General features: G+C 31.9%; 3 protein-coding genes and 1 long non-coding RNA gene across 5 annotated transcripts; 1 reads left to right on the top strand and 3 right to left on the bottom strand.

Moving 5' to 3' along the window:
* Positions 1-255: 255 nt before the first annotated feature.
* On the bottom strand, positions 256-1,292 carry LOC115883328. The gene is made up of 2 exons (XR_004050365.1): positions 789-1,292; positions 256-729 (listed from the first exon to the last, which is right to left on the bottom strand). It is a non-coding gene; the product is annotated as an uncharacterized LOC115883328 (long non-coding RNA).
* A 1,344-nt stretch (positions 1,293-2,636) lies between these two features.
* Positions 2,637-7,254, bottom strand: LOC115883350 (LSM12 homolog A-like). Its single transcript, XM_030901704.1, has 5 exons — positions 7,093-7,254; positions 6,736-6,869; positions 5,584-5,745; positions 5,069-5,149; positions 2,637-2,941 (listed from the first exon to the last, which is right to left on the bottom strand). The coding sequence occupies exons 1-5, from the start codon at positions 7,211-7,213 to the stop codon at positions 2,864-2,866; spliced, it is 576 nt and encodes a 191-aa protein (XP_030757564.1). The 5' UTR covers positions 7,214-7,254; the 3' UTR covers positions 2,637-2,863.
* A 441-nt stretch (positions 7,255-7,695) lies between these two features.
* Positions 7,696-20,698, top strand: LOC115883348 (delta-1-pyrroline-5-carboxylate dehydrogenase, mitochondrial). Its single transcript, XM_030901701.1, has 11 exons — positions 7,696-7,887; positions 12,507-12,714; positions 14,258-14,385; positions 15,175-15,315; positions 15,380-15,551; positions 16,313-16,500; positions 17,320-17,542; positions 18,785-18,963; positions 19,431-19,619; positions 19,681-19,799; positions 19,982-20,698. Exons 1-11 carry the CDS (start codon positions 7,844-7,846, stop codon positions 20,095-20,097), a joined length of 1,707 nt encoding a protein of 568 aa, XP_030757561.1. The 5' UTR covers positions 7,696-7,843; the 3' UTR covers positions 20,098-20,698.
* A 171-nt stretch (positions 20,699-20,869) lies between these two features.
* On the bottom strand, positions 20,870-22,017 carry LOC115883349 (iron-sulfur cluster co-chaperone protein HscB). Of its 2 annotated transcripts, XM_030901703.1 has the most exons (4): positions 21,935-21,958; positions 21,472-21,879; positions 21,237-21,420; positions 20,870-21,171 (listed from the first exon to the last, which is right to left on the bottom strand). In XM_030901703.1, exons 2-4 carry the CDS (start codon positions 21,822-21,824, stop codon positions 20,965-20,967), a joined length of 744 nt encoding a protein of 247 aa, XP_030757563.1. In that variant the 5' UTR covers positions 21,825-21,879; positions 21,935-21,958; the 3' UTR covers positions 20,870-20,964. The 2 variants fall into 2 exon arrangements, with proteins under 2 accessions (XP_030757563.1, XP_030757562.1); XM_030901702.1 differs by having other exon boundaries at positions 21,472-22,017.
* Between the last annotated feature and the right edge of the window lie 34 nt (positions 22,018-22,051).

Genomic DNA, 22,051 nt, shown 5'->3' on the forward strand with positions numbered 1-22,051 from the left:
TAAGTGGTACTGAATTTATTAAAATAAACGTTGTTTTCTACATTTCTGTTTTATTTCAATAACAAAATACTGGTCCTACACCAGTGTAATAACAAAGACATCTAAATTTTAGCCGAACACACGCTGACCATTTTATAATTGATTTGGTCGATTTATGATAGAATTGCAGGAATTGTATCACCTTCAACGAAATCAGCTAAGAAGTATTTAAAATATTAAAACAAAACCTTAGAGGGAAAAAATAAAAGGCAAAACCGATTTTTAAAAGAATTTAATATAAGTATTCCAAAAAAAATATTTTAACGCCACATGATGTAACACAAAAAGTAGGTAAACATCAGTTATAAAAAAAACATTAGAAATTTATACAGTATCCTTTAAGCTAGGCTCACGTTTTTCTGCAGAAATAAGTATTTCAATTCAACACATTGACTATCACAATAACTACACTAACTATATCAACTGGTTAAGCTCCGCATTATGAATATTCTTCACCCGGTCCTATTTTCAAAGTGAAGTAATGTAATTTTGATCCTGATTTATAAACAATATTATTTGAATGAAACTTTTGCTTTTAATTTTCCTGCCATGCTGGTAATTGCTTTGGATTTGTATTAACATTTTCAGGGTTAGAGTTCAGTATAGTTTGATGTTGAATTCCTTTCTAACACAATCTCACAGCTTCAGGCTTCAGGTTTACATACTATTCATACGCTGTAGATTTTTGACCTAAAAGAATCACTAAATATAGAAAAACTATGGGGAAAAGTGTTTATCATAAGCCTTACTTTTTGTTTTGATAAGGATATGGCCTGCAACTTTAGGCTTCCATAATCACTGACAAAATCTTGCTTTAAAATATTTGAACACACGCCTCCTATTTCCTTTTAATTTCTGGAAATTTGTAACAATTCATGGTGAACACTACTAATAATTTCCGTGTTTCTTATATCTTTGAAAACTCCACTGGGCAGTCTGGGCTAGCATTTAAAATAAATATCAAAACTAAGGGCTTCTATTTTCTATGTTATTCACGAGTTAAATTTTTGGTTTGTACCGATTCCGCATTTCTAGGCTTTCAGGTTCTGATTTTGCAAGATAACTTTACATTTTAAAATATTTTAAGTGTATATTTCCACCAAAAACAAATTGCGTTGACTTTTGTTTACAATTTAAAATACAAATAACGAGGGGAGGAGCCGAGATTCGATAACTTCTAATCGGGACCATTCGGTTTACCGTTCGCTTGCGTTCGGGTTTTCGATAACTTGGGCTTTCGAGAGTTTATGGTTCTCCCATGCCCGAGACTAACCAACGCAATTATACTTCAAAATTTGCGAGAAATGTCATTTTGGCCTGTGATTATTTTCAGTCAGGAGAAATTGTGGTTAAAAATCAAAAGTTGATTGTTTAATAAGCTAAATATTAGACTTTCTCATAGATAAATGTAACAAGTTTAGATTGGAAAGCCCGTAAAAATTTTAGGTCGCGAAATTATTTTGGGTCGCGACCGTTATACGCGATCTGGCGCTGCTATAGCGGTCGCTAATAACAACGGCAAACAAAAACAGAAATAATTTTCTCTTGTCAAAGTCAGAATCTTCAAAAATCATAATAATTTTCAAAATCTAAACCGCTCTCATTAAAGAAATTCCGAAAAGTGTTTATAGCGTTCATTTTCAAAGTAATTATTGCTATCTTGTGAGTTTAATTCAAGTTTTATTTACTCCAACTGGTGATAATTGTGAAAAAGTGGCATTAAAAACTTAAAAAGCTGTGCTGTGAACTGTGAACTGCAAAAACCATCGTGGGTCGTGGCATAACGTCGGTTTCCAATGTTTCGTAGGTATTTCATACATATCCTTATATAAAATAAAGTTTCTTGTATGCAACACACTGTATTTTATTTATAAAATTAAAAGCAAATAATAATAAATTTGAATAAACAATATTTTGCGATATAATTCCGGAAAAAGCCGAACCGCTCCGAAATTTTCAAAAGTTTTGGGTCGCGACCGTTGCAAGAATAGCGCCAAATAGTGTTTACATCGTCCTTATGGGCACTTTCCAATCTAAACTTGTTTCATTTATCTATGGACTTTCTCTATGGATACAACACAAGCTGTTGCTAGGATATTCTATTAATTTTAATTGTGTTTTTTAAACATTAGGTCTGTTCGTTTTCCTGTTCTTATCAATTCTGAATCGTCCTAGAACTCTCCAGCGCATGCGCAAATGAAATAATGTCTACATATTTCCTTCTGCGCATACGCATCACAATTCTAGGACGGTTCAGAATCGGTAATAACAAGAAAACGAAAAAAGCTTTAGTGAATGATCGTAAACTAAAAAGTATAAAGTGTAATTGAAACCACTAATATATTCCACTAATTGCGAGGTTCTGAATGAAGCTTCAAGAGTTTGTCAAGTTTTTCTACTAATTGAAAAAGACTACCACTAATTTTGACGTTCTGAATGCTTACATTGAAATTAAAGGAACAAACTTCTGCGCTAATTGAAATCCCTAATTTATTACACTAATTGCGAGGTTCTGAATGAAGCTTTAGGGTTAAGATCAGAAGTATGAATGTATGAAAGGAAATGCTTTATGCAAAAATCAAACACGTAATATTTATAATGTTTTTATTTATAAAATAAATAGATCATGGTAATACTAAATTAAATTACCAACAAAAAAATTAAAAAGTTCGATTATGAACTAAAACTGAAATTACAATTTGGATAACCGATATGCTGAAGCTTATCGATTGATTCTCCGAAACTCAGTATCAGTTTTAGTTCAGAATCTGTAGAGGTAAATAACAGATAGATAAAATTTATGAATTTATTATGTTTCTTGTTTCTATTGTGGCGACCGGGTGTTGTAACAAACTGTCGGGCTCTGGGTATTCAAGGATAAGTTATTTAGATGCTTTTCCACCTAAAAATACATATACAGGGTGTTTGAAATTCGGTTCCACCATTGGAATCTCGGAAACGATAAGAGATACAGAGAGTGGCTTAAAGTGGGACAAAGTTGCCTGTTACTGAGTCCAATGATAATCCATGTAGTAGTTGAACTTATCTTTGTCATTTCCGGGAATATCGCGGAAAAAAAATTAACGTGTAAGACAGTGATGTAGTAAAATGAAATGTATTAAAAAGAGATAAAAGTTGGGTTGATACATTTCTTTTATGCGGTATTGCCGGATTTTGAATCAAAAGTTCACACCGCACAAGCAGGCGTTTATGGAAAATGTTGCATCTAGGGTTGGAACCTGATTTTTCACAATTAGTTACTGCAGATGTATTAGATTTAGCTTAGATATATTATCTTCATTTCAGTAGTATACTGGGGGGTCCAAACTGTATTCAGGAAACTTGGGCAGCATATTCTGCAGATAAAAATAAGTAAAAAAGTTCGTCTAAATGTATGTTCTAAAATGCTTAGTTTCGGAGATGCAGAGTGTAGAAATTGGATTTTTATTTCGATTCTTTCCAAATAATTTCTGAAGTAACGTCAATATTTAGATGAAAATTGGTGTCTGGGAGTTCTTTGGCATGAGAAATTTGATTTTGATGTCAATATGACTCCTACTTGGAGAGGGCGCCACCTGCATATCTTTTAACTGGTTTGAAGAGTAAACCCAACCTAACCTAACCCAACTTTTGGTCCGTACCTGTATAAAACTACCGAGTACAAAAACAAACATTTACGATGTTTTTTACGTAAAAAAGATCTCTTGATAAAAATCGCTACGAGTAATGGTTCTCGAGATATTTGGAATCGAAATGATCAATACCTGTCATCGTTGATATAAATTAAACATGTTGACTAGTTATTAGACTCAAATCATAAATTTGAAATGTTCTTGTGTCAAAACTTTAACAGAAACTGTTTTATCATTTTTTCGCGGAAAATTTATGATTAATTTAAAAAAATAATAATTTACCAATTTCATTATTTCAGTCAAATAACTATCTACATACTCAAGGTGTTTGTTTTGTGTCAATAATAACATGTATTGACTATTTACATTCTAAATATCTTGAGAACGGTTGCTCGTAGCGATTTTTACCAATAGATATTTTTCACGTAAAAAATCAAGGAAATGTATATTTTTTCACTCGGCAGTTTTATACAGGTACGAACGAAAAGTTCTTACCCTTCAAAACAGTTAAAACACATGTAGGTGGCGCCCTCTACTATTAGGAGTCATATTGAGATTAAAATCAAATATCTCCTCATGTCAAAAAAATCCCAGATACCAATTTTCATCCAAATATTGACGTTACTTCAGAAACAATTTGGGAAAAATCGAAATAAAAATGAAACTTCTACACCCTGTATCCCCAAAACTAAGCATTTTAGGACATACATTTATACGAACTTTTTTACTTATTTTTATCTGCAGAATATGCCGTCGAAGTTTCCGGAATACAGTTCGGACCACCCTGTATATGAAAGTTTTTAAAATAATTTATTTTTTTTCTACACAAATTTTCCTACAAACTTAAAAACCGACAATACTGTATGCCGCTTTCGATTTTGTCTCCCTATCAATAGGTCATTTATATTATTAACCACACTTCTAAAATGATCAAATCGATATATACCAGGTGAGTCTTAAATAAGTGCAAATATTTTCAGGGCTGGTAGATCTCGATAAAAGAAACATATTTTCTCTTTACCGTTTTTCAAATATAAGTCCAAAATTACCGAATTATTTTACTTTGAAAATTTTAACAAAAAAAAAGAATTTTTTTGATTGAAAGATTTTTTTGTGTAAATTTTCAAAACCACTGGATCTTTTCTGGGTTTCCATTCTTGTAAATTTAATCTTGCCATATTATTATCAAGAAATTATTTTTTTAACTAAAAACTAAAAAAAAATCAAAAATTTTTTTCAATAAATTCCAAATTTTCAAATTTTTCGCGAAAAAAACTTATAATCTTTCTAATAATGTTTCTGAGGTTGAAATATACTACCACTAAAAATATTTGCACTTATTTAAGACTCACCCTGTATATATTTATCTTTTTCAAGCAAATAATTGTATTACTTACCAATTTAAATATATATTCATAGGTCTTACTACTTTTATTGCCACCTACATTTTCCAATTGATAAGGTGGACTTATTATAACCTAAAAGTATAAAAAATACAAATTTTCTCTAAATTATCAAATGCTTGAATTGAAATATGACAGTTTTAAGACATTTGGAATGAATTTAGCGTAAATAACAAGTCGCTACCAAACAGGTCGCCTATGAGCCACAGTTATATCCATGGTAGATCACTGTTCCATATACAGTGTGGTCCGCAGAAAAAAATGAGGTAAAAAAATGCAGCATTAACAGTTATTTTTTTTGTAGCTCATATGAGCCTCTTAGCCTATTTAGCAGTGATTTGCTAATAGACCCGGGCCTCATGTTATGAGCCGGATTAAAATATCCCACAGGAACAGACTATACTTTTTACATACATACATAATGTTAACAAAATATCAATCAGCAGTTCATTTTTTGAAAATATATCACTTGGTTTATCAGGTTGGTACACAAATACACCCTTACGTACCTCATCCAACACAATAATATCTGTGTTTCTCCACCTCACTTCTTCACTAAACTGTTTTGATATTGCTATAAATAAACTCTGTCCTTCAGTAGAAACGTTTGCAGATATTGCTTGTAATAATCGTCTTTTTTCATCTACCTGATTCCTCATTCTCGTGTTAAGCTGTAAATATTAATATTATTAACAAATGATGGGTCTAGGGGCAAACATGATAAGCACCAATTTACTAGTTTTACAAGAGAGCCCTGGACGGCTGGTCGTTATCAGCTTCCTTCCCTGTATTCTATATCTTTATTAGGCATATATCATAGGATTTAACAGCTTATTGCCCTGCAGTGTTTATACATTAATTTACTAATTAGACCTACTATAATATTGTAAAACCCTATAATATAAAATTGGCGCTTATCATGTTTTCCCCTGGATCCTTCACATGCAACAAACATATACTAGATTAAGCATTGGCTCAAGACATAGGAATTCCATGTAAATTTTAAGGATGTCATTTATTGACTCCCATATTGATTTTAGAAGAAACTTTTAATGAAGCTTTTTAAAATACTGTATTAGATCAGGCTATCAACTTTGAAACTCTTCTGCTGACACTAAGGTAAAACACTCTGGCCACCAGTATAATCTATTAAAATTTATGACATTGAATGAGGAATGTTGTTTTTGTTGTAAAAGGATGTAATTAGGATAGAATTTTTTTACAAAATATTTCTTGGTAGCTTATTCTGCAATATTATCATTTAATTATAGTGACATTCTCTTAAATTGAATATTTCATGAAAAAATGTTTTATACTTCAATGCCACAAAAATGTACCAAAATGTCATAAAATTTAATAAATTACTGGTGACCGGACTGTTTTACCATTTACAAGTTACTTTTTTTAGGAATATAATTTTGCAAATCATTTAGAAACAGCTTAGCAGAACAGTTTTAAAGTTCTAGTTCACTGATATAATCCAGTACTTTAAAAAGTTCCATTAAAAGATTCTTCTGCACCACTAAACGGCACCCTTAAAATATACATGGACTTCCTATATGTCCTGAGCTGATGCATAACCAGGTATGTAGCAATAACTGAAATAGTTACAACAAATAGAATAAATATTCAATATTATATCTCTAAACACTTAAACTTACCCTTTGAAGATTTAAACTCTGTGGTAGTTCAGTTATAAAATTCCCCTCTTTCTTAACTTGCAATTCGCTAACATAAGATAAATTTACAAACTGGACATCGTTTAATTTAGGATCTCCATTTGTGGAACCACATTCTATTTGTTAATTAAGGAAACATTAAAAACTATGAATACAACACCTCCTGTTATAGTAGGTCAAAGTAATGCAATCATATTGATATTAACACCAAGTTAAATTGCTTTAATATTAGTTTCAAAAGATACGAGTAATAAAATAAACAAGACTAGTCCCTTGCACAGCCAACCATGTTTCTATAAGAACCCGGCTATTAAAAAAGGAGGGTTTTAAAAAGGATACTTAAAATGAGTATTTTGTTTTGCGGCTCGAATGCTAATACTTCTCCTTCAATTTCTGCATTGTAACATGTTTTACACCAAACTATACTTCCTATTGAGAAAAAGTCTGAAACGGCAGCCATTTCGCAAATGAAAATTTGACAACAACATTTGGGGAATATTTGGAAAACTGTCACGTGGGATTCGCAGGTCTGGCAACCTACCTGTCATATTAGTTTTCTGTGGTCAAAAATATCATATATAATTTCTATGGCGGTAAAATTAAAATATCTCATATTTCTTAACATGACCGAATTTAAATACTTTTAGGAATTATAAGCATTTTTTCAAAAATTAATCAAATATACAAAGATGCAATACTTGTTTTGAGTCCTGTCAAATTAATTTATGCTTATATAGGTGTAATTTCAAGGAAAGAAAACAAGGATAGAATTTTTTATTTCTTACAAGATGGAATAAAAGAATTAACAAATTATGATTTAATTGTTTTTTTTTAAACTAAAATTAGGGGAAAACGGCAAATTATACTTCTGAATAACTTCCTTACATATTCATATTTTTGCGCATTTCTATCAAAAAATTGCAATTGCACAAGCATGACAAGCATTCAAATCCAATCCAGTTACGTCACAAATAATCAGGTGAAGTGTCAACTGGACTGAAATAGTAGTCTGAAAAAGTTTTTGGATTTTTGGATACCCTATCCCTCTCGAAATTTTATTGAAACTAGCCTGAAGAAATACATCTCGAAAATGTTATCAGTTTGTAAACAGACCATTTCACAGACTCTCCAAAGGTCAGTATTCCTTGACATTGTGATATGTTATCAAACCTCTTCAGAAGAATAAATAAATAAAATATGTTTTATAATTCGAGTGCCGTAATATTTGTCTAGTCATTTGTTATTGTTTAAAAGGAAAGTCTGATAAATTTAATGAAGGAAATTGAAATTTACGTTAAGGAAAGGTGTACGGAAAATTCCATTTCTTAAAATCAATACCGAATTTTTTGAAAGAGATTCATTATTATTTTCAATAAATATTTAAATTGAGATATAAATGAGGGGGCTTAAATAATAAAAATGTAATTTATCTCTTTTTTATTTCCTTTTTATTCTTAAGTAAACGTTTATGAAACCTTTTTCTATTTATTATATTATGGTCTCAGCTGATTTTGACACTTGTTTTTGTGGGCTTCAAATGATATTATCTTAATTTTTATTAATTAAACATTTTTATATTTTACTTTTTTCCTTAGATAATATTTGAGTTGGTTCGGACGTTTTTGCAGCAAATTTTGTCTCTTGTCCAAAGGTTTAAAGTTTAATTTATTTTTAAGATGTTTACGCAACTTAGCATCCAGATGCAATTTTATTGTTAGATATTACCTCATTAAAAGATTAGTTAACTGTAATCACATTTTTATTTTACGTTTTATCCATTTATCGAATTTAAAATATAGTAGGGAAGTACTTTCAAACTGATTTAAATCGAATATTGTTTATTAATAGTACTTGCGGTCAAGGTCGCGACTTGTTATTAAAACCTATTCTGTGACCTATTTATAAATCGGTTGGAGATGTTAAAGGTCCCCATACACTTCAGTTATTTTGCTGGGATTTAACCGTGGAGTTAAAAACGCGGGGGTAGAACAGACGGGGCTCATTTTGCCCAGTTTATTTTATCCACGAACGATGGATTCGAGAAAGAACCTGTTAGCAGTAGCGGCACTAATTGCTGCAAAAAATGAAACCCAAAAATGGAATAGAAAAAATGTTGAAAAAGTTGGCTACAGGCTTGGTGCATTTCAATTGATTTTAAAAATTCCGATCGCAGCGCTCGATACGGTAGAAATTAGAAGTGCCAGACTGAAGTATTTTACGCAGTCGCGTTACCGTTCATGTCGATCCAAAGCTTGTCGATCGCATTGAAATTGTATTAAAATTGTGGCTTTGTCATAATATTTAAATATTTTAGTTTTTACTAGTGCGGTTTTTGAAACTATAAAACACTCAGGTAGGAGGTGTTGTGATGTAACGCTGTTTCGGGTAGTGAAAATTAAGTGAAAAGGAACCCCGACTGGGCGTCGCGTTGTGTTGTGACAATTTCACATGTTAATAGAATTGCCAAAAAAAATACAAGTAAAGGAGGACGTAATTACGTAGTTGTTGGGTGTAATGCCGGGATTGCCGTGTCCAGACCAAGCAGACAAAACAACTACAAGACAGAAACATTTATGTTTTACGACAAAATTGCGACAAATCCAATACATTTCTGCCACATTTTTGTCTCATTTTTGTTTTGTTTCAAAATTCGGAGACTTTTCAATGTCCCGTCTCGAGTCGGTAAAGATCAAAGTGTCTATGTTTTGTTCGTATATTTTACAACAAGTCGTCGGCGCAATGTGGATGGCGTGTGCTGCCAATAGTAGGAGACCAATGAAATCACACATGGTGTTAAACTTTTGACACACATGCTGAACATGCTAAACAACAATTTGTCTCAAGTTTGTCTTGTCAGAATTCCCCATTTTTTGTCGCAAGTTTGTCTTGTTTTTGTCTCAAAATCGTGTTTACTTTTTGTCACCTTGGTATGGACCCAGCATATAATAACATTCAATAACTCACAACTCTCCCGGATATTCATCTCTCCCGAAGCAACATTTTATAGCTTCTCAGCTTCTCACACCGATTTGATCAAAAGCAAAAATGGATGCTCCTTTAAAAAATTTCTTTATAGCCGAAATCCTCCCAGTTATGTATGTCCCCAGTAGCTACCGTAGCTGAACTCATCTAAAAAGTTTTATCAGCTTGAACAATAAATTATAATACAAGTTAGACCTTCTGACGATATCAAAATATTTCCTTTTTTATTTTTAGAATTTTTACAAATTATACTTCCTAAAAGTTTTAGAACAATAGACATGTTCACTAATTTCTAATTTCAATGAATTTCGATAGCTACTTATGAGTAAAAAAACATGGCACTCAAAATTTTTCTAAAAAACTATAATTTTCTCGCATAAACGCAAAACAAAATTGAGAAATGCAGCAAGGCTAGAAAACGTACCGGGCTCGATACTACCTGTTTTTGACGTCACTGCTTTAATCGATCGATGGCGTCCGTACCACAGGTCCGTACGATCGTGCACTTGCCGCATTGTTTTTGCAGACGTTCGCGAAGGTGTATTGTTTATTTTCATTGTTTTGATGTTTTGAAGAAGTAAAATGAGTTCACATAAGTGGTGTTTTGTCCCTGGGTGTATTAATACTTCAAAAAAAATCCACAGAAGTTTAAATCGTTACTTTGCGCTCCTTGGTTTTAATTCTTATTTTCTACTTTTAAGTGCATTTAATTTTAAGCTTGTTTTTAAAAAGTTTTTTTTTATCAATTTTTTCACTTGTAAATTTTTCGCTATCCTATAGGGTGTCCAATTTAAAATGAGGTACATGGGGATCTTGGAAACCGTTGGAGATACAAAATCGGTTAAATGGAAGCATGCGTACATTGAGTATTTGTGTGCCCAAAAATAATCTATGTCTATTTTATTTTAAATCCATATCGTTACGTAGATACAAGGTGAAAAAGAAAAAACGAACATTTTCGAAAAACCACCATATTTTCTTTATTATTGGAGCTAAGGTAATCAAAGTTTCAATATATGGGCAAGGCAACATGGCCGAAGCCGTGCGCAACGTAGTACGCTTAGACTTTTTTGGACATAATTTTTAAAATTTCCATATTGCCTTACCCCTATGTTAAAATTTTGATGACCTTAGCTCCAATAATAAAGAAAATATGGTGGTGTTTAGAAAATGCACCAAAGGGTCAATACAATTAAAATTTAAGATTTGGCTCCTTCTCCTTAATACGGCCCTGTATCAGGTCAACAATACGATAATTTTACATTGTCTTAGCTTCTATATACGCATGCAAATTTTCAGTTTAATATGATAATTTAAATTTGGCTCCTCCTAAATACGGGCCTCTGACAGCTCAAAAACTCAATAATTTTGTATTGTTAAAAACCAAGTGTTGTTTGTTATCGCTTTCAAGTAAACCCGTCCTCCATCTAGTGAGATGGAGGATGGCTACTTAGTGAAGTAGCTTTGTTTTTAAACTAGTAATAAACTCCAAATATTAATCACAAATTTAATATACAAACTACATCCGAGCACAACGCGATATGTCGTATTCTAGCTTGTTCTGTTAGAAATTCCACAGCGTGCAGACAGCACCGTTTACTCGCGCGGAAATACCGATCGAAGCAGTGACGTCAGGCCAATAGGTGAGCGTTTAGCGGATTCAAACGATTACGATAATTTCGCACGGATTTTTGAGGCATAAGCCTTTTACGGAATGTTATGAAACTTTGCATACTGCGTTTTAATGTCATAATGAATGATTTTATGAGAAGTAGGCACGTTTTAATTTAAAAAAATTAAAACGTGCCTACTAAACAAATAATATATTATATAATAGAAATGTTTACAAAAGTGAACATTTCTATTATACACTCACCGGCAAAAAAAACCGCCCACTAAAAACTAGTCCCAATTTCAAAGTTGGGTTTCTCGCGAACCACTCATTAGATTTTGATGATTTTTTTTTAAATTGTAAATTAATTCCTTCTTAACGGATGCTACGTCAGCAATTTTTATTCCGAATTTATTTTGAGCATGTACAGGGCACAACAATAAGACGAAGTTTTTTGACCAAACTTTGTAACACTCTGTAGGGTGCAGCAGCTGTAGTAGCTATTGCTAAATCAAATCACATTGTAGCCTCATCTTTTGTGAGCATTTTGTTTTTTTAATCACGACATTATCTCTGTTTGTATTGGAGATACGCTGCTTTAAAACAAACGCCTCGAAAAAAGCTTTAAAATCAAATCAAACATCAGAACTTAGATGTAAACTAACTAAAACATGAAAATTAAAAAAAAGGTAAAGAAATTTTAAGGGACTCATATCTAGTGTCCACTGGCCTGGTGAAATTTCCTGTTTCCATATACCGATTCCAGGCATCCTGGACTGTTGTTCAAAATATACCCAGGGTTTCGGAGACATAACGTTGACTTTGGCCATCCCCAATTAAATCCACAATACGAGCAACATCCGTTACAGATAATGGCATTTTTTAATTTGACAACCGTTTTTCTCATATTGCAAATACTCATAAATCCGGTTTCGCCTATGTCGCTTTGATTATTTACACATAAAACTTTCTGCCTTTTCCGAGATGAATTCTGAATTTTTCCGGGACGTTTATAATATATTATTTGTTTAGTCCGTTCGGTTAAAACTGGGCAAAATAACCGAAATGTATGGGAGGCTTAAATTACTTACTGACTATTAAAATAATTTTATTTCTTGGCTACAGTTGTGTTAGTTGTTTAGCATTATATTTTTTTTAGAAATTCGATACGATGTTTAGTTTCTGTTGTACCGCAAACTAAACTGGATGATTTCGGTGCGAAAAATGAACCGGTCCTGAGCTATCTGAAGGGTTCACCCGAACGAGCAGAAATAGAAAAAGCCCTCAATGAAACCGCAAATAAGACTGAGGAAATACCGATTGTTATTGGCGATAAAGAGTTTAAAACTGATGATGTTAGATATCAGGTATAATACGTTAATTATTATACAGGATAGTCCAAATTGTAATTGGGAAACTTCGGTCACATATTCTGCAGATAAAATGAAGTAAAAAAGTTCGTATAGGTGTGTGTCCTAAAATGCTTCGTTTCGGAGATACATGATGTGGAAGTTTCATTTTTATTTCGGTTTTTTTTTAATAATTTCTGAACTAACTTCGATATTTGGATGAAGATTGATGTTTTTTGATATGAAAATATTCGATTTTCATATCACCTAGCTACCGAGAGAAAAATTATGGAGTGTAAAGGTAAAGAGAAATATCTTCGTGCATTAAAAATGGTCATAAAAAAGGGAAGACTTAGATGACACTGCTGTAGCAAAAACCTAAAATTTAAAATATGCGCCGAAAATTTTTAGAACAGGAAATTATTCAAAAGAGATAAATATTTGACGTGAAGGCACGGGTTTCAAAAAAATACAAATTGTATTTTCATGGCATGAAATAAATTATCGATTTTTATTCAGCAGCAATAGACTGGGCCTCTAATGCATAAAAATAATTGTTTTATATTCTAAAAAATAAAAACCAAGCATTTTTTAGTAATGTTTGGTTATGTTACTTTTATTCTCTTATCTATGGTTACTTTTCATTTTTTAGATTTATGCGTTATTAGCGCCACTGTGGTTATTTGGTGAATCCTTATTCTTCCCATTTTTGTGACCAATTTTTCAAATAAACTCCCATGAGAGATATTTTATTTTTCCTCATCTCTACACTTCATAAGAAAAATATACATTTCCGCCATTTTTTAGGAAAAAATGTCCCTTGGTAAAAATCGCTACGGGCAACCATTTTCATGTTATTCTCGAAGGAATCAATACATGTCATCATTGACATAAAATAAACATGTTGAGATACAATTATTTGACTGAAATAATAAGTTTGGAAACGTTTTATTTTATTAAATTAATCATAATTTTTTTTAGAAAAATGTATGATAAAACGGTTCCAGTAAAACATTTGGCACAAAAACATTTCTAAATCTATTATTTCAGTCTAATAATTACTAGCCAACGTGTTTATTTTTTGTCAATAATGGCAGATATTGAATATTTCGAATCAAAATACCTAGAAAATGGGTGCTCGTAGCGATTTTTACAAAGAAACCTTTTTTGCTTAAAACCGGCGGAAATGTATTTTTTCTCTCAGTAATGAGTAGTGTAATATAGACACAGACGAAAAGTTATTGCTCTTCAAATCAGTTAAAAATATATAGATGACGCTGATGAATTCCTCATGTAAAAAAACACCCAGACACCAATTTTCATTCAAATATCGAAGTTAGTTCAGAAATTATTTGGAAAAAAAAGACGATGTAAAAATGAAACTTCTACAACCTGTATCTTTGAAACGAAGCCACCTTAGGACATAAATTTATACGCACTTTTTTACTTATTTTTATCTGCAGAATATGTTGCCGAAGTTTCCCAATTACAATTCGGGCCACCCTGTATATGAATAAAATACTAAATACCTATATAATATTTTGGTTTTGAATATTCCTAGGTGATGCCACATAATCACAAGAAGAAAGTCGCCAAATTCTACTATGCTGATGCGAAACTTATAAATCAAGCGATAGATGTCGCTACCGAAACACAGAAGAAATGGGACAAAACTCCTATTCCCGAGAGGTACTCATACTTTTAAAAATTATCTCTATTTTTTATTATGGACACAAGTATGGGATATTAATTCATGCATTACCACTATTTTAAATAAAAAAAAATATATTTTTTTAATTATACACTCTATACCGGATGTTATTCAATAGCGGTTCACTCCTGTACCTTTTTTATTTTTTTCAGAGAAAAAAATAAGCTTCAAACTTTTTGTATGATTATTTTTAATTTGTTTTTAATTTTTACGTATGTTATGTTCTTTAAAATCAAAGAAGCGAATGCCGTACATTACTAACATCTACAGATGCATGATCAATACATTTATTTTTATTAGATTTTATTAAAAAATCCTCTTTTATTTTTCTTTTAGAGGCTATCACTTCTTTCATTATAAAAAAAGTTGTAGTCAATGTAAGTCTTTTATCTAAGTTGTAGTAATTTCCGGTGAAACAGGATGTGATCCATGTAATCGAAGGTAATTGAAAACGTCAATTAATCCTAATTTAAGTGCTATACTAACATACCAAATCTCATTTTTTTATCTGAAAAAATAAAAAAGTTATAGAAGTGAGCCACTTTTGAAAAGCACCCGGTACACTATTTTTTTTAAATCGTCAATAGTGAGGCGTTGTTCTTCATGCTTTTTATACAAATTTACCTATGGATTATTATTAACCCAGTGACATTTTATAAATAAAAAAAAAGTTTTTTGTCCAATTTTTCCAGAATTTGAGCCATTTTGAGAATTTTACATATTGAATTCCTATTGAACAAGAACACTGTCTCTATTTTAAATTCCAGATTAAGAATTTGGGAAAAAGCTGCCGATTTAATGGCCGGAAAGTACCGAGCGAAATTAAACGCGGCAACCATGTTAGGACAAGCGAAAACTGTCATACAAGCTGAAATCGATGCTGCCGCTGAATTAATTGATTTCTTTAGGTTGTATTTTCCGAATATATGTATACCAAGTAAAGGGAAATGGAGATATTAATTGTTATTTTAGACTAAACGTGTATTTCCTCAAAGAAGCCACAAAATATCAGCCCATATCAGAAAACCCACAGGTGACCAAAAATTCCATGAGATACAGAGGCATTGATGGTTTCATTGCGGCTGTTTCTCCATTTAACTTCACTGCCATTGGTGGAAATCTCGCCTATACACCTGCATTAATGGTAAGTTATCTTTTTTATTGCAGAGAGATGAGCTACAACTAGTCCACCCCATTTTTTCTACCTCACAAACTTCCAAGGTCCCACAGTTTTATTACATTTATTACACAATGTAATCAAATAAGTAACATATTTTAAGATAACGTCTCCTTTTTACTGCTAAGGCTAATTTGGATGAGGCCTACTTTGTTTAGACTGAATCCGAACCGCGGTCCTCGATCATATCATTGTCAATGTACAATTTGTGCATCTTTTAACCAGCCAGGACAAGACACTAAAAACGATCAAATCTATTTTTCCAAGCCTCCTTGATTAAAAATTAGTGTTTTTAACACAGCTGTAGCACTATAGATTGAAATTTAAAATACAATTTTAAGCGAAAATATCAAAAGTTGACATATGATATGTCATTCAATTCAGAGTGTGATTTTCTATCGAGTATAATAAAAAAATACCGAGGGTGCGATTTAAAAATCAAAAGCTGTAGTAATTTCCGGTAAAACAGGAAGTGTCCGAAAATAATTGAATACGTCAATTAATCCTAATTTATGTCTTATACTAACATACCAAATCTCGTTTTTTTATCTGAAAAAATAAAAAAGTTATAGGGGTGAGCCACTTTTGAGACGCACCCGGTATAGCCGAGGGCCGCGGTTCGAATTCCGCTTAAGGAAAGTATAAGATTATCCATAGCAGCAAAAAGGAGACGTTAACTTAAACTATTTCACTTTACTTTCATGCCTACTGTACGTCCATTTTTTCAGGGAAATGCGGTTTTATGGAAACCCAGCGACACCGCCATTTTAGCCAATTGGGTGAATTTCAAGATCTGCCTGGAAGCGGGAGTTCCTCCAGGCGTAGTAAACTTTGTTCCATCTGATGGTCCAGTTTTTGGTGACACTATTACTGCCTCACCTAATTTAGCAGGAATCAATTTCACAGGAAGCGTTCCGTAAGACGACCTAATTAACACAAAAATAAATAAAAGTTGGCAGGAATGTCATCAAAATATTTGACGAAAGCACGTATCGCAATGTTGCCACGGCTACTTTTTTACATTGACTAGTGTTAAATAAAATTGGTAATTTTATCACCGATTTTTCACTTAATACATATAAACATTTTCTTCTACATTATTACTTTGTCTGTGATTATTACGCAAAAAGAATCAAATTAAATGAATTTATTAGCAAGTTTTCTAAATGAAAGCTGACTGGTTGACATTAGTCTTCACTCTTTGTGAGATTGATTCTACTCACATTGTGTAAATTTTTACCTTTCTAAAGCAATTTAACGTCAAAAGAGGCTCACCAAGATCTCTTTCCTGTTCAAAATAATTCAGTAGATACGAGATAAGTTGCTGATTCCGACTATTTAGTAGTTTTAGCATTTTATTGTACTAAAAATCGTAGTTTTAATTAAACAAAACGCAGATCTAATTTCAAAGTTGTCAAAGAAAACTCCGAACAAAATTGAAAATAACAAATATTACATTTGCAAAGAAAAAATCTCATGACAACCGGCAACATTTGACATGACTACCAACATAAAGCCTTTTTTAGCGGCTAGTTCGTTTACTTGATGCAACAGCGTGTGGTCTTTTTTTAACCAAGATATAAAGATTACAAGAAAAAAGTGCGCTATAAGTTTGAAACGAATTATTATTTATTAGAAATTTAATTTGGTAATAGTTTCGACGTCTTTGATGACGTGCTCGCCAGCTTTTATTGATTTTTCTATATATTTTTTTTTTCATTCATAATTATTTTAGTACATTTACGCGTCTATGGAAACAAGTGGGAGAGAACATTAGTAAATACAAGAATTTCCCTCGCCTAATCGGAGAATGCGGCGGTAAAAATTATCATTTCGTCCATCCTAGTGCGGACATTGACACAGTAGTCAACGGTACGATTAGGAGCGCGTTTGAATTTTGCGGACAAAAATGCAGCGCTTGCAGTAGGATGTACGTGCCGGAATCTTTGTGGCCTAAGGTACTATTTCTTTGTGGTTTTCGTCTTAATACGAGGGTATCCTAAAAAGTTTCCAACGTTTCTTTTTTCTGAAAATTTCACACCATTACTTTTGGACCACTATACGGGGTGTTTCAAAAAATATGTGGGGTAATATCTCTCGTGTGGAGATTCCTCACGTAAAGGTATAATTTATTTTCACTATCACGAAAATGGGGACGGATTTAAATGGGTATACTTTAAGACAACCCAATGAAAACATCACAAGAAATGCCTTTGACTGGGACCAACACCCTTGACAGGGAAGACGGAAAAGAGGACGCCCAAAACAAGCATGGCGCAGAACCGTAATGGAAGAACTAGCGATGTCAGGAACATCATGGCCAGAAGCTAAGAAAATTGCGGAAAACAAAACAAGATGGAAGGTTTTTACTGAAGCCCTATGCTCCACTTAGGAACTAAAGGAAACCATGATGATGACATCCGACGCTGTTTTAGCTTTAAAATACTTATAGTAATTTTTACCCTCAAAGTTTCATTCAAACTTGGAAGAAAATTAAAATAAATCGAAAAAAAAAATAAGATTTTAACCCCCCGTAGCTATGAAACAAATCAGAATACGACCTATGTTGTTGTAAAGGGCCGGCTACATGTACAAGCTTTACCACAAGCTTACCTGCACAAACCAGTTTGTATCAGGAACTCGCTGTGTGTAGACGGTAAAACGGTAGCACGCACAAACCAACAAGCGAGGCTTGCGTAAACGTCGCGTTGCTAAAGATTTTAGTTTGCGCAAACCAGTTTGTGCGGTGATATCATACGTGTAGAGGATATCAGCGAGTTCAAGCTACAGTTTTGTGACTTTTGTGGGTTTTGTGTTAAACAATAATTCGTTACTTGACATTTCAACGAATGGAACCACAAATTCTGGATAAAAATAATGATAAATGTACTATCTTACTTGCATCGTGTGGACACCATCAGTGTTCCTTCTATTTTGCGCAAACTATACCAGGCAAGTCGCTTCCGTGTAGCCGCCGCTTAAAATATATATCTTATTTTTATGTCTCCCCATGAGAGATGATGGTACATGTTTTTTGAAACGCCCTGTATACAAAGTCCGAATTACACGTATCCAGTGGCTGGTGTCAGTTTTACTGGTTACTTTTGAGACTACCCTCGTAAAATAATATACTTTTTTACAAGTGTTTTTTTAAAATATTTTGTACTTTTTTTAGTACAATTCAAATATGTTATTTGTAGATTAAGGAAAGATTGTTGGAAAAAAGGTCTCAATTAAAGATTGGGGATCCCACTGATTATGAATCGTTTACGTCAGCTGTCATTGATGACAAGGCCTTCAAGAGAATTTCCGGTTATATTGACCATGCTAAAAAATCGTCAAATCTAGAAATTATTGGTGGTGGAAAATATGATGACAGGTAATACCGAAAAAACAGCGTCAAAGGCGACCGAGGAATGACAATCGATAATAATTTTGGCGAGGTCGAGCCCTAGACGTCATTTATTATTATTATTATTATTTACTTAGACCTTCAGTAGTCCTTCTTATTTACTCAGCACTCTTCAATAGTTTTTAACGGTGCTTACTGCCAGTTAAGAAGGTTGTAATTTATTTTTATATTTATAAAAATGATTTTAAATGGTGTAGTTTAAAATTTTGAGAAAAAAAAATATTTTTTTTTATAATAGATTTGTGTGACTGGAAATGTTCTATTCTTTTTTAATCTTTCTATAATAGTGTTAATTTTGACAAGTTTTAAGTCAATTTTTAGTAAATGACGGCTAGAGATTGACCTCGTCAAAATTATCATCGATTGTCATTCCCCAACTGTCTTTGACGTCGTTTTTTTTTCGGTACTTACGGTATTATTCAATTTTCTTTTAGTACTGGATACTTCATCGAACCAACCATTGTCCAGACCAAGGACCCCAAAGACAAAATTATGGTAGAAGAAATCTTTGGACCTGTTTTAACAATATACGTTTACCCAGACAGTAAATTGAAAGAAACTCTGAATCTGGTTGGCAATTCAACTTCATTTGCTTTAACAGGCGCCGTGTTTTCACAAGACGAGTATGAAAATCCATTAAAAACTGGCTTCATGAATGAGTGATACAACAATAATTTGTTTTAGGCAATTTTTGAAATCTGCTCTTGAGGAATTGAAGATGACCGCTGGTAATTTCTATGTTAATGATAAATCGACTGGCAGTGTGGTTGGCCAACAGCCTTTTGGCGGTGCGAGGTTATCAGGTAATGATCTAAAAAAATAAAAATATTGTAGATTGGCTTTCTCGCGATATTCTTTCCGTTTTTTTACGTTTTTTTTTATTTTTACTTGTTTCCTTCTTTTTGTTCTAAATGTTCTCATTGTTCTCCAGAATATTAAGAAAAACGAAAAATTCAGAATAATGTTTTTTTTTGCTCCTTTTCAGGTACTAATGATAAAGCTGGAGGTCCACACTACGTCCTAAGATGGGGAAACCCCCAAGCAATTAAAGAAACTTTCGTTCCTCTAACTGAAGTCACCTATCCATACATGAAACAATAATCACTACATCGAATGGGGGATAATTTTTCGCTTTTATTTTCTCTATTAGCAGAAAATCTCGCAGGAAACTTTAAGTTATGTGATAACTAGGACTATATTATTAGGCTTTAAATATTTACATATTTATTTGGACAAAATGCAATTTATTATAGTATTATTACTTTTTTCTTAAAAGTATTATTATCTTCAAAAGTTACTGGTGATGAGCAATGAAAAAAAATGTATTAGATTGTATTCTGATTAGGTAAGCTGCTCTATATGAGTTTATTTTGGAAAAATTAAGGAATATTTGAAAGAAATTTATTTCCTAATTAAGATTTTTTATATATTTTTGAAAATATTTAATATCCCTCAATTATTTCACATAGATATATTATTTATTACATGTGCATGTGTGAATATATATGTATAAATAGGCAATTCTAACAAAAGTTAACATTTTCAAACACCTAAATATCTTCATAAGATGTGTTTCAAAATGTTTACTGATTTTGATTTAAAAAAAATGTTACCCTTGTCTTAAGGTAAAAAAGTCAATGACAATATCTAAATGGTATATAATATCTGTATTATTTTAACATAATAAATTTGGTAGAAAGTTGTTAAGAACATTGTTCATTTAGATTCTACAGTATAATTCCTTATTAAATTCTATTTATTAAAAATAAATGGCATATTTTTTGTTTATTATTATGTTTCATATATTTTTTTTGTAAATATATCCCTTGTGGTTGTAAGAAATATGTAATTCAAAGTAGCAATAAAAAATTGCTTTATTGTTAGAATATTTTATTTTTGTTTATTAGTCTAAATCAATAAGAAATAATTATTAAATGATAATAATATATAGTTTTATTTCAAATTAAACTAATCAACTACGCCTAATTCCCTCAATTTTGCATTAATTCTGTTTCCCAAACTAGTATAATACTGCATTTTGATCACAAATTGTTTTGCCTCATCTAAATTCTGATGTTTAAAACATTCATCGATGCTCTGAGCCAATCTCTCCAATTCATTTTTATTTTTTATGTTAAGCTGTCTCAGCTGTTCTGGTTCGACGTTATTATCTAACTTAAAAGTTAAGAATGAATGGTATATTATCAGGAAGGTAAAGTAATTGAACAAATATAACATACTTCTTCGTTCAATTCCATCATCTCCATTAAAAAGCCTGGATCAACAGAAGATTGTTTTTCTTCAATACTACTACCACTTAGTTTCAGCAAATGTTCTGCTCTTTTTAAAGGCGTTGCTAAACATTTGTAAGCTTTATTAACTAAAGACGAATAGTTTTCTGATATCTTCTTCTCTTCCTCTGTCCTAGAAAATATCAATCACAAGAACGTTAAAAAAAAGAGAAAAAATACCTACCTGTTTATAAATCTATCTGGATGTAAATTGTTTTGTAGGTTTTTGTATTTGTCTTTTAGTATCTTCGAATCTATATCAAACTGCTCGTCTATATCAAACAATTTAAAATAGTTATCCCTCTCGGAGGGCATCTGAATAACATTACACTGACTACAAAAGATATCACTAAAATTCTTCCTTTCTATTCCACATTTCCAGCAAACTTTCTGGTTATACCCTTGAGATGCATATTTAATTAACAAATTATAGGGTATATTCCTTAATTTATATTTATTTATAATTGTATGGTACTTAGCTTCAGGCTGACTTCTTAAGATATTTTTAATTTGTCTCGCAACGATTAGAAAAGACATTATTAGAAAAACCTTTTTAGAGAAACAACTATTTGTTTATTTTAAATATATAAAACTGTAATGCAAATTAGTTCAGTTATTTTTGATGCTAATAAATATTTACACATTACCCTATTCTATGATCCTATTTTATTTTGTTTACAAAAATTTTGAAAAATTTAAAAAACTTAAAATTTCTAACCTAACTTTACCCAGTTGTCAGTACAAATGAATAACTTAATCTATGG

The sequence above is a fragment of the Sitophilus oryzae genome, unplaced genomic scaffold (genome assembly GCF_002938485.1).
Source record: "Sitophilus oryzae breed Bouriz unplaced genomic scaffold, Soryzae_2.0 scaffold_186_pilon_pilon, whole genome shotgun sequence".
NCBI lineage: Eukaryota > Metazoa > Arthropoda > Insecta > Coleoptera > Curculionidae > Sitophilus > Sitophilus oryzae.